General features: G+C 35.5%; 1 protein-coding gene across 1 annotated transcript; it reads right to left on the bottom strand.

The window, feature by feature from the left end:
* Positions 1-5458: 5458 nt before the first annotated feature.
* On the bottom strand, positions 5459-5635 carry LOC120230127 (keratin-associated protein 20-2-like). Its single transcript, XM_039229574.1, has one exon. It carries the CDS (start codon positions 5633-5635, stop codon positions 5459-5461), a length of 177 nt encoding a protein of 58 aa, XP_039085505.1.
* Positions 5636-14400: the final 8765 nt, after the last annotated feature.

Below are 14400 nucleotides of genomic sequence, written 5' to 3' on the forward strand. Positions count from 1 at the left end.
GTGGTCCAGCTTCATTCTTCAGCATGTCACTCTCCAGTTTTCCCAACACCATTTGTTGAAGAGTTTGTCTTTTTTCCAGACTTTGCTGCTTTGTCAAAAATTCATTGACCATACAGTTGTGAGTCCATTTCTGGGTTCTTTATTCTGCTCCATTAATCTATGTGTCTGTTTTTGTGCCAGTACCATATCATCTTGTTGATTACAGCTTTTGTATACAGCTTAAGGTCCAGAATTGTGATGCCTCCCTCTTTGCTTTGCTTTTTCAACATTATTTTGGCTATTGGTCTTTTCTGGTTCCATAGAAATTTTAGAATTGTTTCTTCTAGCTCTGTGAAAAGTGATGGTGTTGTTTTGATAGGGATTGCACTGAATGTGTAGTTTGTTTTGGGTAGTATATACATTTTAACAATATTTGTTGTTCCAATCCGTAAGCATGAATATGTTTCCATTTCTTTGAGTCTTCTGCAATTTGTTTCATAAATAGTCTATAGTTTCCAGAGTACAGATCTTTTACCTCTTTGGTTACGGTTATTCCTAGGTATCTGATGGGTTTTGGTGCAATTGTAAATGGGATCGATTCCTTGATTTCTCTTTCTGCTGCTTCATTATTTGTGTATAGAAATGCAACAGATTTCTGCACACTGATTTTAGATCCTATGACTTTGCTTAATTCATGGATGAGTTCTAGCTGATTTATTGTCTTTTGGGTTTTCTGCATAGAGTATCATGTCATCTGTGAAGAGTGAAAGTTTTACATCTTCCTTGCTGATTTGGGTGCCTTTCATTTCCATTTGTTTTCTGATTGCTGAGGCCAGGACATCCAGTACTATGTTGAACAACAGTAGTGAGAGTGGGTATCCCTGTCATGTTCCTGACCTTAGGGAAAAATCTCTCAGTTTTTCTCCATTGAGGATGGTATTAACTGTGGGTCTTTTTGTATATGGTCTGTATGATGTTGAGGTATATTCCTTCTATCTCTACTTTCTGGAGAATTTTTATCAAGAAAGGATGCTATATTTTGTCAAATGATTTTTCTACATCTATTTTCTACATCTACACCTATTGAGAGAATCAAAAGTTTCTTATCCTTTCTTTTATTAATGTGCTGTATCATGTTGATTGATTTGTGGATATTGAACCACACTGCATCCCAAGAATAAATCCCACTTGATCATGGTGAATAATTCTTTTAATGTACTACTGGATTGATTCGCTAGTATCTTGTTGAGAAATTTTGCATCAATGTTAATCAGGGGTATTGACCTATAATTCTCATTTTTAGTGAGGTCTTTGGTTTTGGAATAAAGGTAATGCTGGCCTCATAAAACGAGTATGGAATTTTTCCTTCCATTTCTGTTTTTTTGGAACAGTTTCAGAAGAATAGGTATTTATTCTGCTGTAAATGTCTGGTAGACAACACAAGAAAACACAGGTGTTGGGAGGATAAAGAGAAAGGGGATCCTCTTGCACTGTTGGTGGGAATATAAAGTGGTGCAGCCACTCTGGAGAACAGTATGGAGATTCTTCAAGAAACCAGAAATAGAACTACCCTATAACCCACCAATTGCACAATTAGGTATTTATCCAAAGGATACAAAAATACAGATTTGAAGGGGTACATTCACCTCAATGTTTAGAGCAGCATTATCAAGAATAGCCAAAGTATGGAGAAAGCCCAAATGTCCATCGACTGATGAATTGATAAAGAAGAAGTGGTGTTTGTGTGTGTGTGTGTGTTTATGTATGTATATATGTATGTATGTATGTATGTATGTATGTATGTATGTATATATAACAGAGTATTACTCAGCCATAAAAACTAATGAAATCTTGCCATTTGCAATGACATGGAAGGGACTAGAGTGTATTGTACTAAGCAAAATAAGTCAGAGAAAGACAAATACCATAAGATTTCACTCATATGTTGAATTTAAGAAATAAAACAGATGCACATATGGGAAGGAGGCAGGGAGAGAAGAGAGAGAATCAAATCACAAAAGACTCTTAATGATAGAGAACAAACTATGTGTTGAGAGAAAGGTGGCTGGGAGATGGTCTAGATGGGTGATGGGAACTAAGAAGGACTTGCAACAAGCACTGGGTGGTGTATGTAAGTGATGAGTCACTGAATTCTACTTCTGAGACCAATATTGCACCATATGTTAACTAATTTTAAAATAAATAAGTAAATAAATAAGTAGTTGGTAGAATTCCCCTGGGAAGGCATCTGGCCCAAGACTCCTGTTTGTTGGAAGATGTTTAATTACTGATTCAATTTCTTTGCTTTGCTAGTTATGGGTCTGTCCAAATTTTTCATTGCTTCCTGTTTCCATTTTGGTAGTCTGTATGTTTCTAGGAATGTATTGACTTCTTCCAGATTGCTTAACATGTTGGCATAAAATTGCTAATAATAGTATCCTATAATTGTTTGTATTTCTGTGGTTTTGGTTGTGATCTCTTCTCTTTCATTTGTGATTTCATTTATTTGGGTCCTTCTCTTTTCTTTTTCATAAGTCTGGCTAGGGCTTTTATCAGTTTTCCTAATTCTTTCAAAGAACCAGCTCCAAGTTTTGCTGAACTCTCCCACTTTTTTTTTTAAATTTCTATATCAATTATTTCTACTTCAGTCTTTATTATTCCCCTTCTGCTGTTTTGTGGCTTTATTTGCTGATCTTTATCAAGCTCCTTTAGGTGTAAGTTTAGGTTGTGTATTTAAGACTTTTCTTCCTTCCTGAGGAAGACCTGTATTGCTATATACTTCCCTTTTATGAGCACTTTTGCTGCATCCCAAAGGTTTTGACTGTCATGCTTTCAATTTCATGTGCTTCCATGTATTTTTAAATTTCCTTAATTTTCTGGTTAATCCATTCATATTTTAATAAGATGCTCTTTAATCTCTATGTATTTGAAGTCTTTCCAAACTTTTTCTTGTGGTTTACTTTAAGTTTCATAGTGGCATGGCTTGAAAGTATGTATAGTAAGACCTCAATCTTTTTTTACTGGTTGAGTCTTGATTTGTGACCCAGATGTGATCTATTCTGGAAAATGTTCCATGTGCACTTGGAAAGAATGTGTATTCTGCTGCTTTAGGATACAATGCTCTGAATATATCTGTTAACTCCATCTGGCTCAGTGTGTCATTCAAAGCCATTGCTTCCTTGTTGATTTTCTGCTTAGGTGATCTGTCCATTGCTGTGAGTGGAGTGTTAAAGTCCCCTATTATCATATGATTATTATCAAAGAATTTGTTTGAGTTTGTTATCAGTTGATTTATATATTTGAATAGTCCAAGTATTTTTATTTATATATTTAGACATTCCAAATATTTACAATTGTTAGATCTTTTGTTGGATAGAACCCCTTACTATGATACAGTGCCTTTCATCATCTCTTATTAGTCCTTGGTTTATTTTTTTATTAAAAAAATTGTTAATATGTATTTATTTTTAAGACAGAGAGAGAAAGAATGTGAGCAGGGGAGGGTCAGAGAAAGGGGGAGACACAGAATCCAAAGCAGGCTCCAGGCTCTGAGCTGTCAGCACAGAGTCTGAGGTGGGGCTCAAACTCACAAACCATGAGATCATGACCTGAGCCAAAGTCAGGTGCTTAACTGACTGAGCCACCCAGGCACTCCTTTAGTCCTTGGTTTAAAATCCAGTTTGCCTAATATAAGTATGGCTCTCCAGATTTCTTTTGATGTCCATTAGTGTGATAAATCATTCTCTACCCCCTCACTTTCAATCTGGAAGTGTCTTTGGGTCTAAAATGAGTCTTTTGTAAGCAACTTATTGGTGGGTCTTGGTTTGTTTGTTTGTTTTAAATCCATTCGGATACTCTATGATATGCTGCACTTATGTCTACTACTTGCTACTGATGTCTGTTCCTACAGTTAGATGAGTCAAATCTAGAGTCACTCTTTATCAATATTTTCAGTAATACAGAGATACTATTTTGTTTGTCATGAGCATCCTATTTTCTTGAAAGCAATAAAATGTGGCATTTAAAAAAAATTCCCCCCCCCACTTTATTCCAGACTTCATGTGCTTTTGTTTTTGATTAGTTTTGTTTATAGACTCCAGACCTAAGGATGTCACTGTCATAAGTTAAAATATAAGTAGATTAAATATTGACCTATTTTGTGTTTATACCTTGAATGCAGTTTTCCATCGAAAGCTGTCATTCATTTTAAGACATTTCAAGAGAACTTTCCTCTTCACAACTGAAAAAAAAGTTTTTCAGAAAGACAATAGACTTCCATACCATTGCTATTTTTGTAGGGCTTTATCCTCAGTGAAGCAAGTCCTGTTAAAATTTTTTTTTAATGTTGAATAAGAGGTGAAGATGGCAATTGGAAGTAGAAACAATAGGCAAACAGAATATCCAGGACAGTGCAGGTATTTCCGGAAGCCTAGAAATAGAAATGATGTTCAAACATACACATATCATAGACTGGGACTTTTGGTTTAAATAAACGTAACTAGTCTATTATCAAGACAAAAGAAATCAAGGTAGGACATTTGAAGGAGCAAATATCTACAATATGACAAATGTCTATCGGACTCCCAGAGGAGGTACTTACAGAGCTGCATATCCGCATATAACATAGAGCTCAGGGCACCTAGGAACAAGGATGGCGACTTAGCTAACCCATTTCTATATAATTCTGAAGGCTGTTTGAGCTTCTTCAATTGTTGTTTAAGTGAGGCCAAAAAAGCAGCCACAGGAGACAAAATCTATACAGAGCACAGCTTCCGACAACAGAACAGAGTCCTGTCCTGCTTGAAAACAGTAAAAGACAGCAGGGTTTTGAGTACGGCAGTGGAAAATGGTGTTATAATGTTGCATAACGATCCCACTGTGAAGATATGAGACTGGATAAGATCAGCTACAGCTGTGTTGATATACTTTGAACCAAGTGTGAAAAAAAACCCTGGACAGTCTCCCTCCCCTTATGGTTACACAGGATTATGGGTATAAGAGCATCGCCAGAAGCTTTCACAAAGCACACGGGCACAAACAGCAGACACACGGCATAAACTCACACTCAGTGCTTGTACATGTAGAACACTTGTCTGTGAGGCATAGAAGAAACACTGTGGTCATTTACAATGCCAGGCAAAGTAAGTTTAATGTAAAGTGAGTTTTCACAAGTCTCTCATGCACAGTTGGGAATGGTAGTTCTGCCAAAAAAAAATGTATCCCAAAGGAGAATCAGTACCCGCACTGTAAATCTCCCCATCTCCCTCCAATATTAGAATTTCAAATCCAGATGATTCTTATCAAGTAGGTCTTGGCATGGCAAATCTGAAGGAGGGCTTATCCAAATAATCGAGGATTGGTTCATCATTATTTCATAGAAGAGAGGCACCAACGGAATGAGATACCTAGAAGGTGGAGTCAGCAAGAAGAAAATCAGATGAAAGTCTTCTGTCGTGTGCAAGGTTGTGTTCACGTTTTCTCAGTAGCAGCCAGAGGACCAATATCTTCCATAGCAACGTGGGCGGTAGCAGCTGTATCCATAGCCGCCGTAGCCAGCACCATAGCCACAGCCATAGCCACAGCCATAGCCGTAGCCGCAGCCCAAGCCGCCAAGGCCATAGCCCAGACCATAGTAGTTGCCGTAGTAACAGCTCATGGTGTCAAGAGTTGAGGATTTAGGTGAGAGTACAGCGTCCGCTTACAGAATATGAACTTCTGTTTCCTCGCGGCCTTTTATACACCCTCAGTAGTGCATGTGACAAACCACAAGTGATAATGCTGCGCATTTTATCAACTAATTTGTATGAAAAGCATGTCATTAACAGTGTATTCATTTGGAGGAGAAGCCCTCACACCCATTAATTCGGGAATTCCTTTGTTGCTTCCTCTAAATGCTTTAAGCACATAGTATATATTTAATAATGGAAAAAAATTTACTGTCTTATTTAATATCTATAACCAAGCTTCATGGGTTTGCGTAGCTTGCAAATCACACATATTATTCAAGCTTGCCATGAAATAATAACATCACGTCTCTTCAGACTTAAAGCACAAATGCACAGAAACCAGATGTTACAAAGAGCAGGATTTATATTAACATTGTCTTGAATTTTGTTTTGAGAGAGAGTCCTAATGTCCAGAGAAACACTGCTTTTCATTTTGTTTCTGTTTTCTGACAGGACGGATTCTAGTACTTGATTACAAGTAATTTTTTAGCCTAATTCATAATACTGTCATTCTCATTAGTTTGCATGTATTTATGTGGTTACATGGTGTTTAGTTTTATATGCATCAACATTTCTTAAGCATGAGATATCTAAAATATGTTTGCCAGTAAAAACTATGTGCATAATATTGATGTGTTGTGTACATTGAGGTATGTATAGTAAAATGTATATAACATAGATGTGTGTGTATATTGAGGTATATGCAGTAAAGTGTATATATTGAGAGGTAGATTTAATGTACTAATATCTAGTGGTTGCTTACAGCATAACAAATAATAATGGTATAAAAATGATGGTACATATATGGCAGGAACACTCTATTTACCCAAGAAAACATTAGAGTTTTTATGAAACAGAGTTATTAGAGGCCAAACACATTAATTTTCTGTGGATGGAGATTTTTAAAAATATCTGATACTAAATCTCTAGATCATTTTCTTGACACAATTCCAATGGTGATAATAATTGAAAAATAGGGACATAACTTTTATTATTAAATAACTTTATGAACACTTTGCTGTAGGAAAACTAACCATTCTTTATTTCTATATTGTTCAAGATGATTGCTTCAGCTTAAGTGTACTATTAAGTTTTATCATCAATGTTAAAAGCATGTTGTATACTTCAGGAGTGAACACTGAAATAAGGCAAGGATTTCTGTAATTGCCACTGTTACTGAACATCTTTCTGTAGAGGATGTCAATCTACCTGAAAAAGAAAGTAGACCAAAAAATGATATAGTAGAATGGAAATATCATTATAAAATCGATGATATGGTCACGGTTGGAAAACCCAACAAAATCAAATCAACTACCACTGAGAGTACCAAGAGACTATAGTTAGATGGATAATTATAAAATAAACACTACATGATTTGAGACCTTTTGTATACTAACAAGCCTTTTAGAAAGTATAATTGAAGAATAGCTTATTTTAGTTTCAATAACAATGTCAGATAGAGTGATGGCTTTAACAAGGAATGTGCATAACATTGGTGAAGAAATTGTATGGAATGACTACAGAAGACCAGAATGGATGAAGAGTTATGCTATCTATTCCACTGTATGAGAAGATAAAATACAGAAATGATTACAACCCTTCTTTTTTTTTTTTTAAAGAGAGAGCATTAGGAGGGGAGGGTCAGAGAGAGAGGGAGATACAGACTCTGAAACTGGCTCCAGACTCTGAGCTGGCAGTCAGCACAGAGCCCGACGCGGGGATTGAACTCACGAACCGCGAGATCATGACCTAAGCTAAAGTCAGACGCTTAACCAACTAAACTACCCAGGCGCCCCTGATTAAAACCCTTCTAATTTTAATTCATAACTATAATAGAATCCTAATCAACATCACAGTGTAATTTGGGGGGAAATTTCCAAAGTTATCTTAATATTTATCTGAAAAGAAAGATAGTTTTCCACAAAAATATGTTAACTAACATACATTGTAGTATTGATTTCAGGAGTAGAACGCAGTGATTCATCGCTTACATACAACACCCAGTGCTCATCACAAATCTCGTCCTTAATGCCCATCATTCATTTAGCCCATCTCCCTTCACCCACCTCCACTCTAGCACACTTCAGTTTGTTCTCTACATTTAAGAGTCTCTTATGGTTTGCCTCCCTCTCTCACTCTTTTTTCTTTTTATTTTATGTTTCCTTCCCTTCCCCTATGTTCATCTGTTTTCTTCTTAAATTCCATGTAGGAGTGATCATATATTTGTCTTTTCTCTGACTTATTTCACTCAGCCTAATACATTCTAGTTCCGTCCATTTGTTGTTGCAAATCACAAGATTTCAGATTTCTTTCTTTTTGATCTCCATGTAGTATTCCCGTGTGTGTGTGTGTGTGTGTGTGTGTGTACATATACATATATACCACATCTTTATACATTCATCAGTCCATGGACACTTGGGCTCTTTCCATAATTTGCCTATTGTTGATAATGCTGCTGTAAACATCAGAGTGCATGAATCCCTTCAGATTAGTATTTTTGTAAACTTTGGGTAAATATAATTGCTGAATTGTAGGGTAATTCTATTTTTAAGTTTTTGAGGAAACTCCATATTGTTTTCTAGAGTGGCTGCACAAGTTTTCACTCCCATGAACAATCTAAGAGGGTCTCCCTTTCTCCCCTTCCTTTCCTACATCTGTTGTTGATTTTAGCCATTCTGACAGGTGTGAGGTGATATCTCATTATAGTTTTGATTTGTATTTCCCTGACGATGAATGATGTTGAGCATCTTTCCATGTGTCTGTTGTCCGTGTGGATGTCTTTGGAATAATGTCTATTCATGTCTTCTGCCACTTTTAATTGGATTATTCATTTTTCGGGCTGTTCAGTTTTCTAAGTTCTTTATATATTTTGGATATGTCATTTGCAAATACCTTCTCCCATTCCATAGGTTGCTTTTCAGTTTTGTTGGTGGTTTTCTTCACTGTGCAGAAGTTTGGTTTGTTTTTTTTTTTTATGAAGTCTCAATAGTTTATTTTTGCTTTTGTTTCCTTTGCCTCAGGAGACATACCTAGTAAGAAGTTACTACAGTCAGTGTCAAAGACATTACTGCCTGCGTTCTCCTCTAGGATTTTAATGGCTTCCTGTCTCACATTTAAATCTTTAATCCTTTCTGAACTTATTTTTGTGTTTGATGTACGAAAGTGGTCCAGTTTCATTCTTTTGCATGTTGCTGTGAAGTTTTCCCAACACTATTTGTTGAAGAGACTATCTTTCTTCCATTGGATATTCTTTCTTGTCTTGCTGAAGATTAATTGACCATATAGTTCTGGTTTGTTTCTGGTTTTTCTATTCTGTTCTATTGATCGATGTGTGTATTTTTGTGCCAGTACCACACTGTAATGATCTCTACAGCTTTGTAATATAACTTGAAGTCCAGAGCTGTGATGTCTCCAGCTTTGCTTTTCTTTTTCAAGGTTGCTTTGGCTATTCAAAGTCTTTGGTGGTTCCATACAAACTTTAGGATTGTTTGTTCTAGCTCTGTGAAAAATAGTGTTGATATTTTGATACAGATTGCATTAAATGTGTAGATTGCATAGACATTTTAATAGTATTTGTTTTCCCAATCCTTGAGCATGGAATGTTTTTCCATTTCTTTGTGTCTTCTTCCGTTTCTTTCATCAGTGTTTTATCATTTTCAGGGGATAAATGTTTTCCTCTTTGGTTAGGTTTGTTCCTAGGTGTCTTTTGAGTTTTGATGCAATTGAAAATGGGACTGATTTCTCAATTTCTCTTTCTGGTGCTTCATTCTTGATGGAGAGAAATACATTTTCTGCATGTAGATTTTGTATCCTGTGACTTTACTGAATTTAGGTATCAATTCTAGAGATCTTTTGGTGCATTCTTCCAGGTTTTCTATATATATACTATCATACCATCTGCAAATAGTGAAAATTTTACTTCTTCCTTGCCACTTTAGATGCCTTTCACTTCTTTACATCATCTGATTGCTGTGACTAGGACTTCCAATACAATATTAAATAACAGTGATGAGAGTGAGCATCCCTGTCTTATTCTTGACCATAGAAGAAAAGCTCTTAGTGTTTCCCAATTCAGGATGATATTAATTCTAGGTTTGCTTTTGTTTGTTTGTTTGCTCTTGTTTTGTTTTCTTTTGTATATGGCCTTTATTATGTTGAGGTATGTTTTCTCTAACCTACTTTGTTGAGTGTTTTTATTAAGTAAAGATGCTATATTTTGTCAAAAGCTTTTTCAGCATCTATTGAGAGGATCATATGGTTCTTAGCCTTTTATTAATGTGGTGTATCACACTGAATTTTTGTGAATATTGAGCCACTCTTGCAAACCAGGAATAAATCCCACTTGACCATAGCAAATGACACTTTTAATGTACTGTTCGGTTTGGTGTGTTCGTATTTTGTTGTTCATGAGAGATATTGGCCTGTAGTTCTCTCTCTCTTTTTTAATGTTTATTTTTCTGAGAGAGAGCATGAATGGAGGAGGGGCAGAGAGAGATCGGGACAGAGGATCCAAAGCAGGTTCTGCACTGACAGCAGTGAGCTTGATGTGGGGCTTGAGCCACAAACTGTGAAATCATGACCTGAGCAGAAGTTGGACACTCAACTGACTGAGTCACCCAGGAACCCCTGTAGTTTTTGTTTTTAGTGGAGTCTTTATTTGGTTTTGGTATCAGGGTAATGCTGGCTTCATAGAATGAATTTGGAAGTTTTCCTTCCTTTTCTTTTTTTTGGACTAGTTTGAGAAGAATAGGTTTTAAGTCTTCTTTTAATGTTTGGTAGAATTCATTTGGTTATCTTTCTAAAATATATATTGACTTTTATTGTCAATAAAACTGATGACTGTTACCAACACCTAGGGTCAATATACTTCAAATTCTTGAAGTTATTATATTATTTGCCAGAATTATCACTGATTAGGTAAATATTACATTTGGAACAATTACATTAGTAATGGTGCCTTAGGCAGTGTTACAAACTTCTGAAGGTTATGTATCCTTCAATTTACCAAGTAATTAAAAATTGTAGGTATTATGTTTTCAAAGAAAAGTGTATGAACACAGCATTTTAAATATGATCTCAAGAGATGAATGGACAACCAGTAGTTCAAGGCACATGATGTTCATAGAAGCTACAGTAGATGATTTCATAAGTCAGACACTTGGAGCCTAGGGTGGGACACTCAAATTACTAAAGTATTGAGATATGAAGTATTTTTTTTAATAGCAAAGAGCATGAATCTTGCTATTTCCAATTTTCCTTCACTCATACGCAAAGGAAAATAGTCATTCTCTTATGTATTTGTAACAATCAACTTTTTGAATTATGTGATTACTTTCAGAAAGGGATAAGTAGATTAACCATTTGAAAAAGAAAGTTATGGATTGTTACAAAGGAAATTTGCCTCATTTTTTTTCTGAAGAGCTTGGGACTGGACTCTTATTCTAGTAATAACTATAGTCAGTGAGGAAAATGTTGACTGAATCTAGGCATACGATGTAAACAGCTCATCTAGCACAGTTCAAGTATTTTCACTGAGAATGGGGCTATCAAGGCTTTAATGGGATTCTTTTGGATTTTGGGGCTACAGGGAAGAACACAAGTATTCTTCAGGGCAAAAGTGACCTTAATTTAAGACTTCAAGTACTTCTAGTCACATTAAGATGATCAAATACATTGCATAATGACTTTATTAAGTTATCCTAGTCTGATATCATTAAACATTCAGTTTATGTAACTCCCTGTGTTCTAATTCTTGGCCCAGAACACAACTTTCTGATTATTATCAGTCTTTCCTTTCCTTTTGGGAAGAAAGTAAGCTTATTATATTGGGTTTAAGCCTTTTGGCCATTCTACCAGTGATTTCTCAGGGTACATTAATAAATTAGCCTCTGATTATGATTTCATTCCCCAAATAAAATAGAGAAGATATGGTGATAAAATGGGCTTTGAGTATTTCCATTTCCCTGTAGCAGTAATTTGTCTCATAAATTAATAAAGTGATCTAATTATAATTTGGATTTCCATGTAGGTTAGCTATAAGGAGAATTCAGAAATCAGACAAACTCAAGTATTACAGTTCCTGCAACAATTATTTCTTATTGTATATTAATGAGTTGGCATTATGTTTTATAGATGGTTCACTTGAACTTGTGAATGTTAGTCAGCCCCTGAGAAATGGATTTGTTCTCAATATACTAACTGAACCAAACCATCTAACTGAGCCTATAAGCTGAAGAACTAGATCTTGGAGAGGGATAAACTTAATCAGGGCAATTGATGTTTTCCTTAGAGTCTGCTGGGGATTTGATTTTTTTTCCTCTCCTCAGGAAATTCTGGATTCTTCTTTCTGTTTTCTGTGAGTCAAAACGTATATATTATACAATGAAATTATGTTGGTCAACATGTGCTTGGGGCTAAATCCTGTACCCATTGTATTCCAGGGTATATATTTACCCAACCCATTTCCTTTACATACATACTGAAAAATATTCTGGAATACTCTAAATGGATAAGCACAGGAACACACATAGCAGTTACTGCAATCACCTTTGTGCATGCCTCAGGAATTTGCTCCACTACCTGCACTTCGAGGGCAAATGCAGATTGCTTTTGCTCCTATTATTAGAGGTTTCTACTTTCATGTATTAGTAGGTTAAATATTGTATTTTCTTTTACAATTAGATGTCTTTATTTAATTAATGCAGTTCATGATGTCTCCTTTTCTATTGTTTAACCCCATAAACTAACCATCAGGAGGACTACCTGACCTTTTTTTTATATGTTTGAAATTTCTTCCTTGTATTACCCAGATGCCAGTACACTGGTAAGAAAGACAATTACTCCCATATTCATATCCCAGCAGCCTAACCCTAACTGTCTAACCCTAACTGTTTCAGCAAATACTGAGATGGTTCATATAGCAACAGTAATGTAAAGTAAATCACAGACTGCATTAACAAGAGGGAAGTCATTGTCAGGTCTGAGTTTTCTTCAGCTTTTTCCTCTGAGACCAAAAAATAGATTTATGGAAACCCCACAGTATTGCAGTATTATGAATATAATGCTCATATTCTTAAAAAAAAAAAAAAAAAGGAAACAAAATCAATGGCAGACAAAGTGACTCTCATAAAATTCTAGTCAAGGTAGCTCATTGTTCAAGTGCATGCATTCTGTTTAACCACAATATAGAATATCTGAATCCCTGGTATTCTTCCAGAAATCTAACCTAGAATTCGGTGAAATAAGATAGTTTTCTGAACTTAGTGAAACTAACAAAATTTATACAGGATTCTTGAGTGTGATGCTCATGACTTTTTTATGTGAGACTTTCTGAAAAACATCTTAAGATAAATTCAAATTAGGAGAGTTAAACATCTGGATGATGACATTTTTCTCCAACCACAATAGGATTACATTTATTGATTTGCTCTTTGTCGTTATGCCATCTGTTATCGTTGAGCACTCTGATAAGAACAAGTTTTCTGAAGTTTATTCTTGAAATGACAAGAAAAACAAAACTTGACTTCAAGGAGTATGGATCCTTACATTACATTCTACTTATCATATGGATATCATTTACTACATTATACAGTATGTTGTATATGATGAGCACTGATGCAAGTATATTGTCTAGCTCTCAAGACCAGACATAGTATCATCTGGGAAGCAGATTTACTTTTATTTTATAGACACTAACTCATACAATTAATTTCTATGATATCTACCAGAAAATATAAAACCAAAGTCATGGATCATTCCTGGAAAACAAACAAAAAGATTTCAATGTATACAATGCACATAGTAATCATAATAATTAATCCCAAGGATAAGACAGAAAACAATGATAAAAGTATATGCACCAATATGTTTATCTCAGTTTTTAAAATAGTTTTCATAATATGAAGAACAAAAATGGCAAATTATCTACAAGCATTATAGAGTAATAGTAAAGTACATAGATAGCATGGAATACTCTGTTATGATTAAAAACGATGTTTATAAGGGATTTTAATGCCATGGAAATCCCTAGTGATATAATGCTAATTAACAAAGGCAATACACAAAAATCACTATACGATTTTAATAATCTAAGTTCCATAAAATCTCAAATAAAAATATCGGGACAGGGGTTAATAATATTGTATATCTTGCAAGATTGTTGTGAGAACAAAAAGAATATGAGAACAAAGAAGTTAGTATGATAGTTTCTATAAGGTAAACATTCATTAAGTGTGGCTTTCATTGGGGCGCCCGGGTGGCGTAGTTGGTTAAGCGTCCGACTTTCGCTCGGGTCATGATCTCGCGGTTCGTGGGTTCGAGCCCCGCGTCAGACTCTGTGCTGACTGCCAGCTCAGAGCCTGGAACCTGTTTCAGTCTGTGAAGCCCTCTCTCTCTGACCCTCCCCTGCTCACGCTGTGTCTCTCTCTCTCTCTCCTAGAAATAAATAAAACATTAAAAAAAAAAAGTGTGGCTTTCATTATTGTGCAAAGTGTAAGTAAATGCTCTTCTTAAAACATGTAGAACACAGACATTATCAGCAAAGTAGGTGCATATAAGGAACACTTACCTAAAAGCCTTAATAGACGGAAGATGAAAACAGTCATTTACCAGAGTAAAGGTAATGTTCTCCAGGACAATTCTCTCAGCTGGATGTGTGTACAGAACAAGAAGATGCCACCTAAGCAGCTGCCACAAG

This window comes from Hyaena hyaena, unplaced genomic scaffold (assembly GCF_003009895.1).
Source record: "Hyaena hyaena isolate Hyena2069 unplaced genomic scaffold, ASM300989v1 scaffold_2, whole genome shotgun sequence".
NCBI lineage: Eukaryota > Metazoa > Chordata > Mammalia > Carnivora > Hyaenidae > Hyaena > Hyaena hyaena.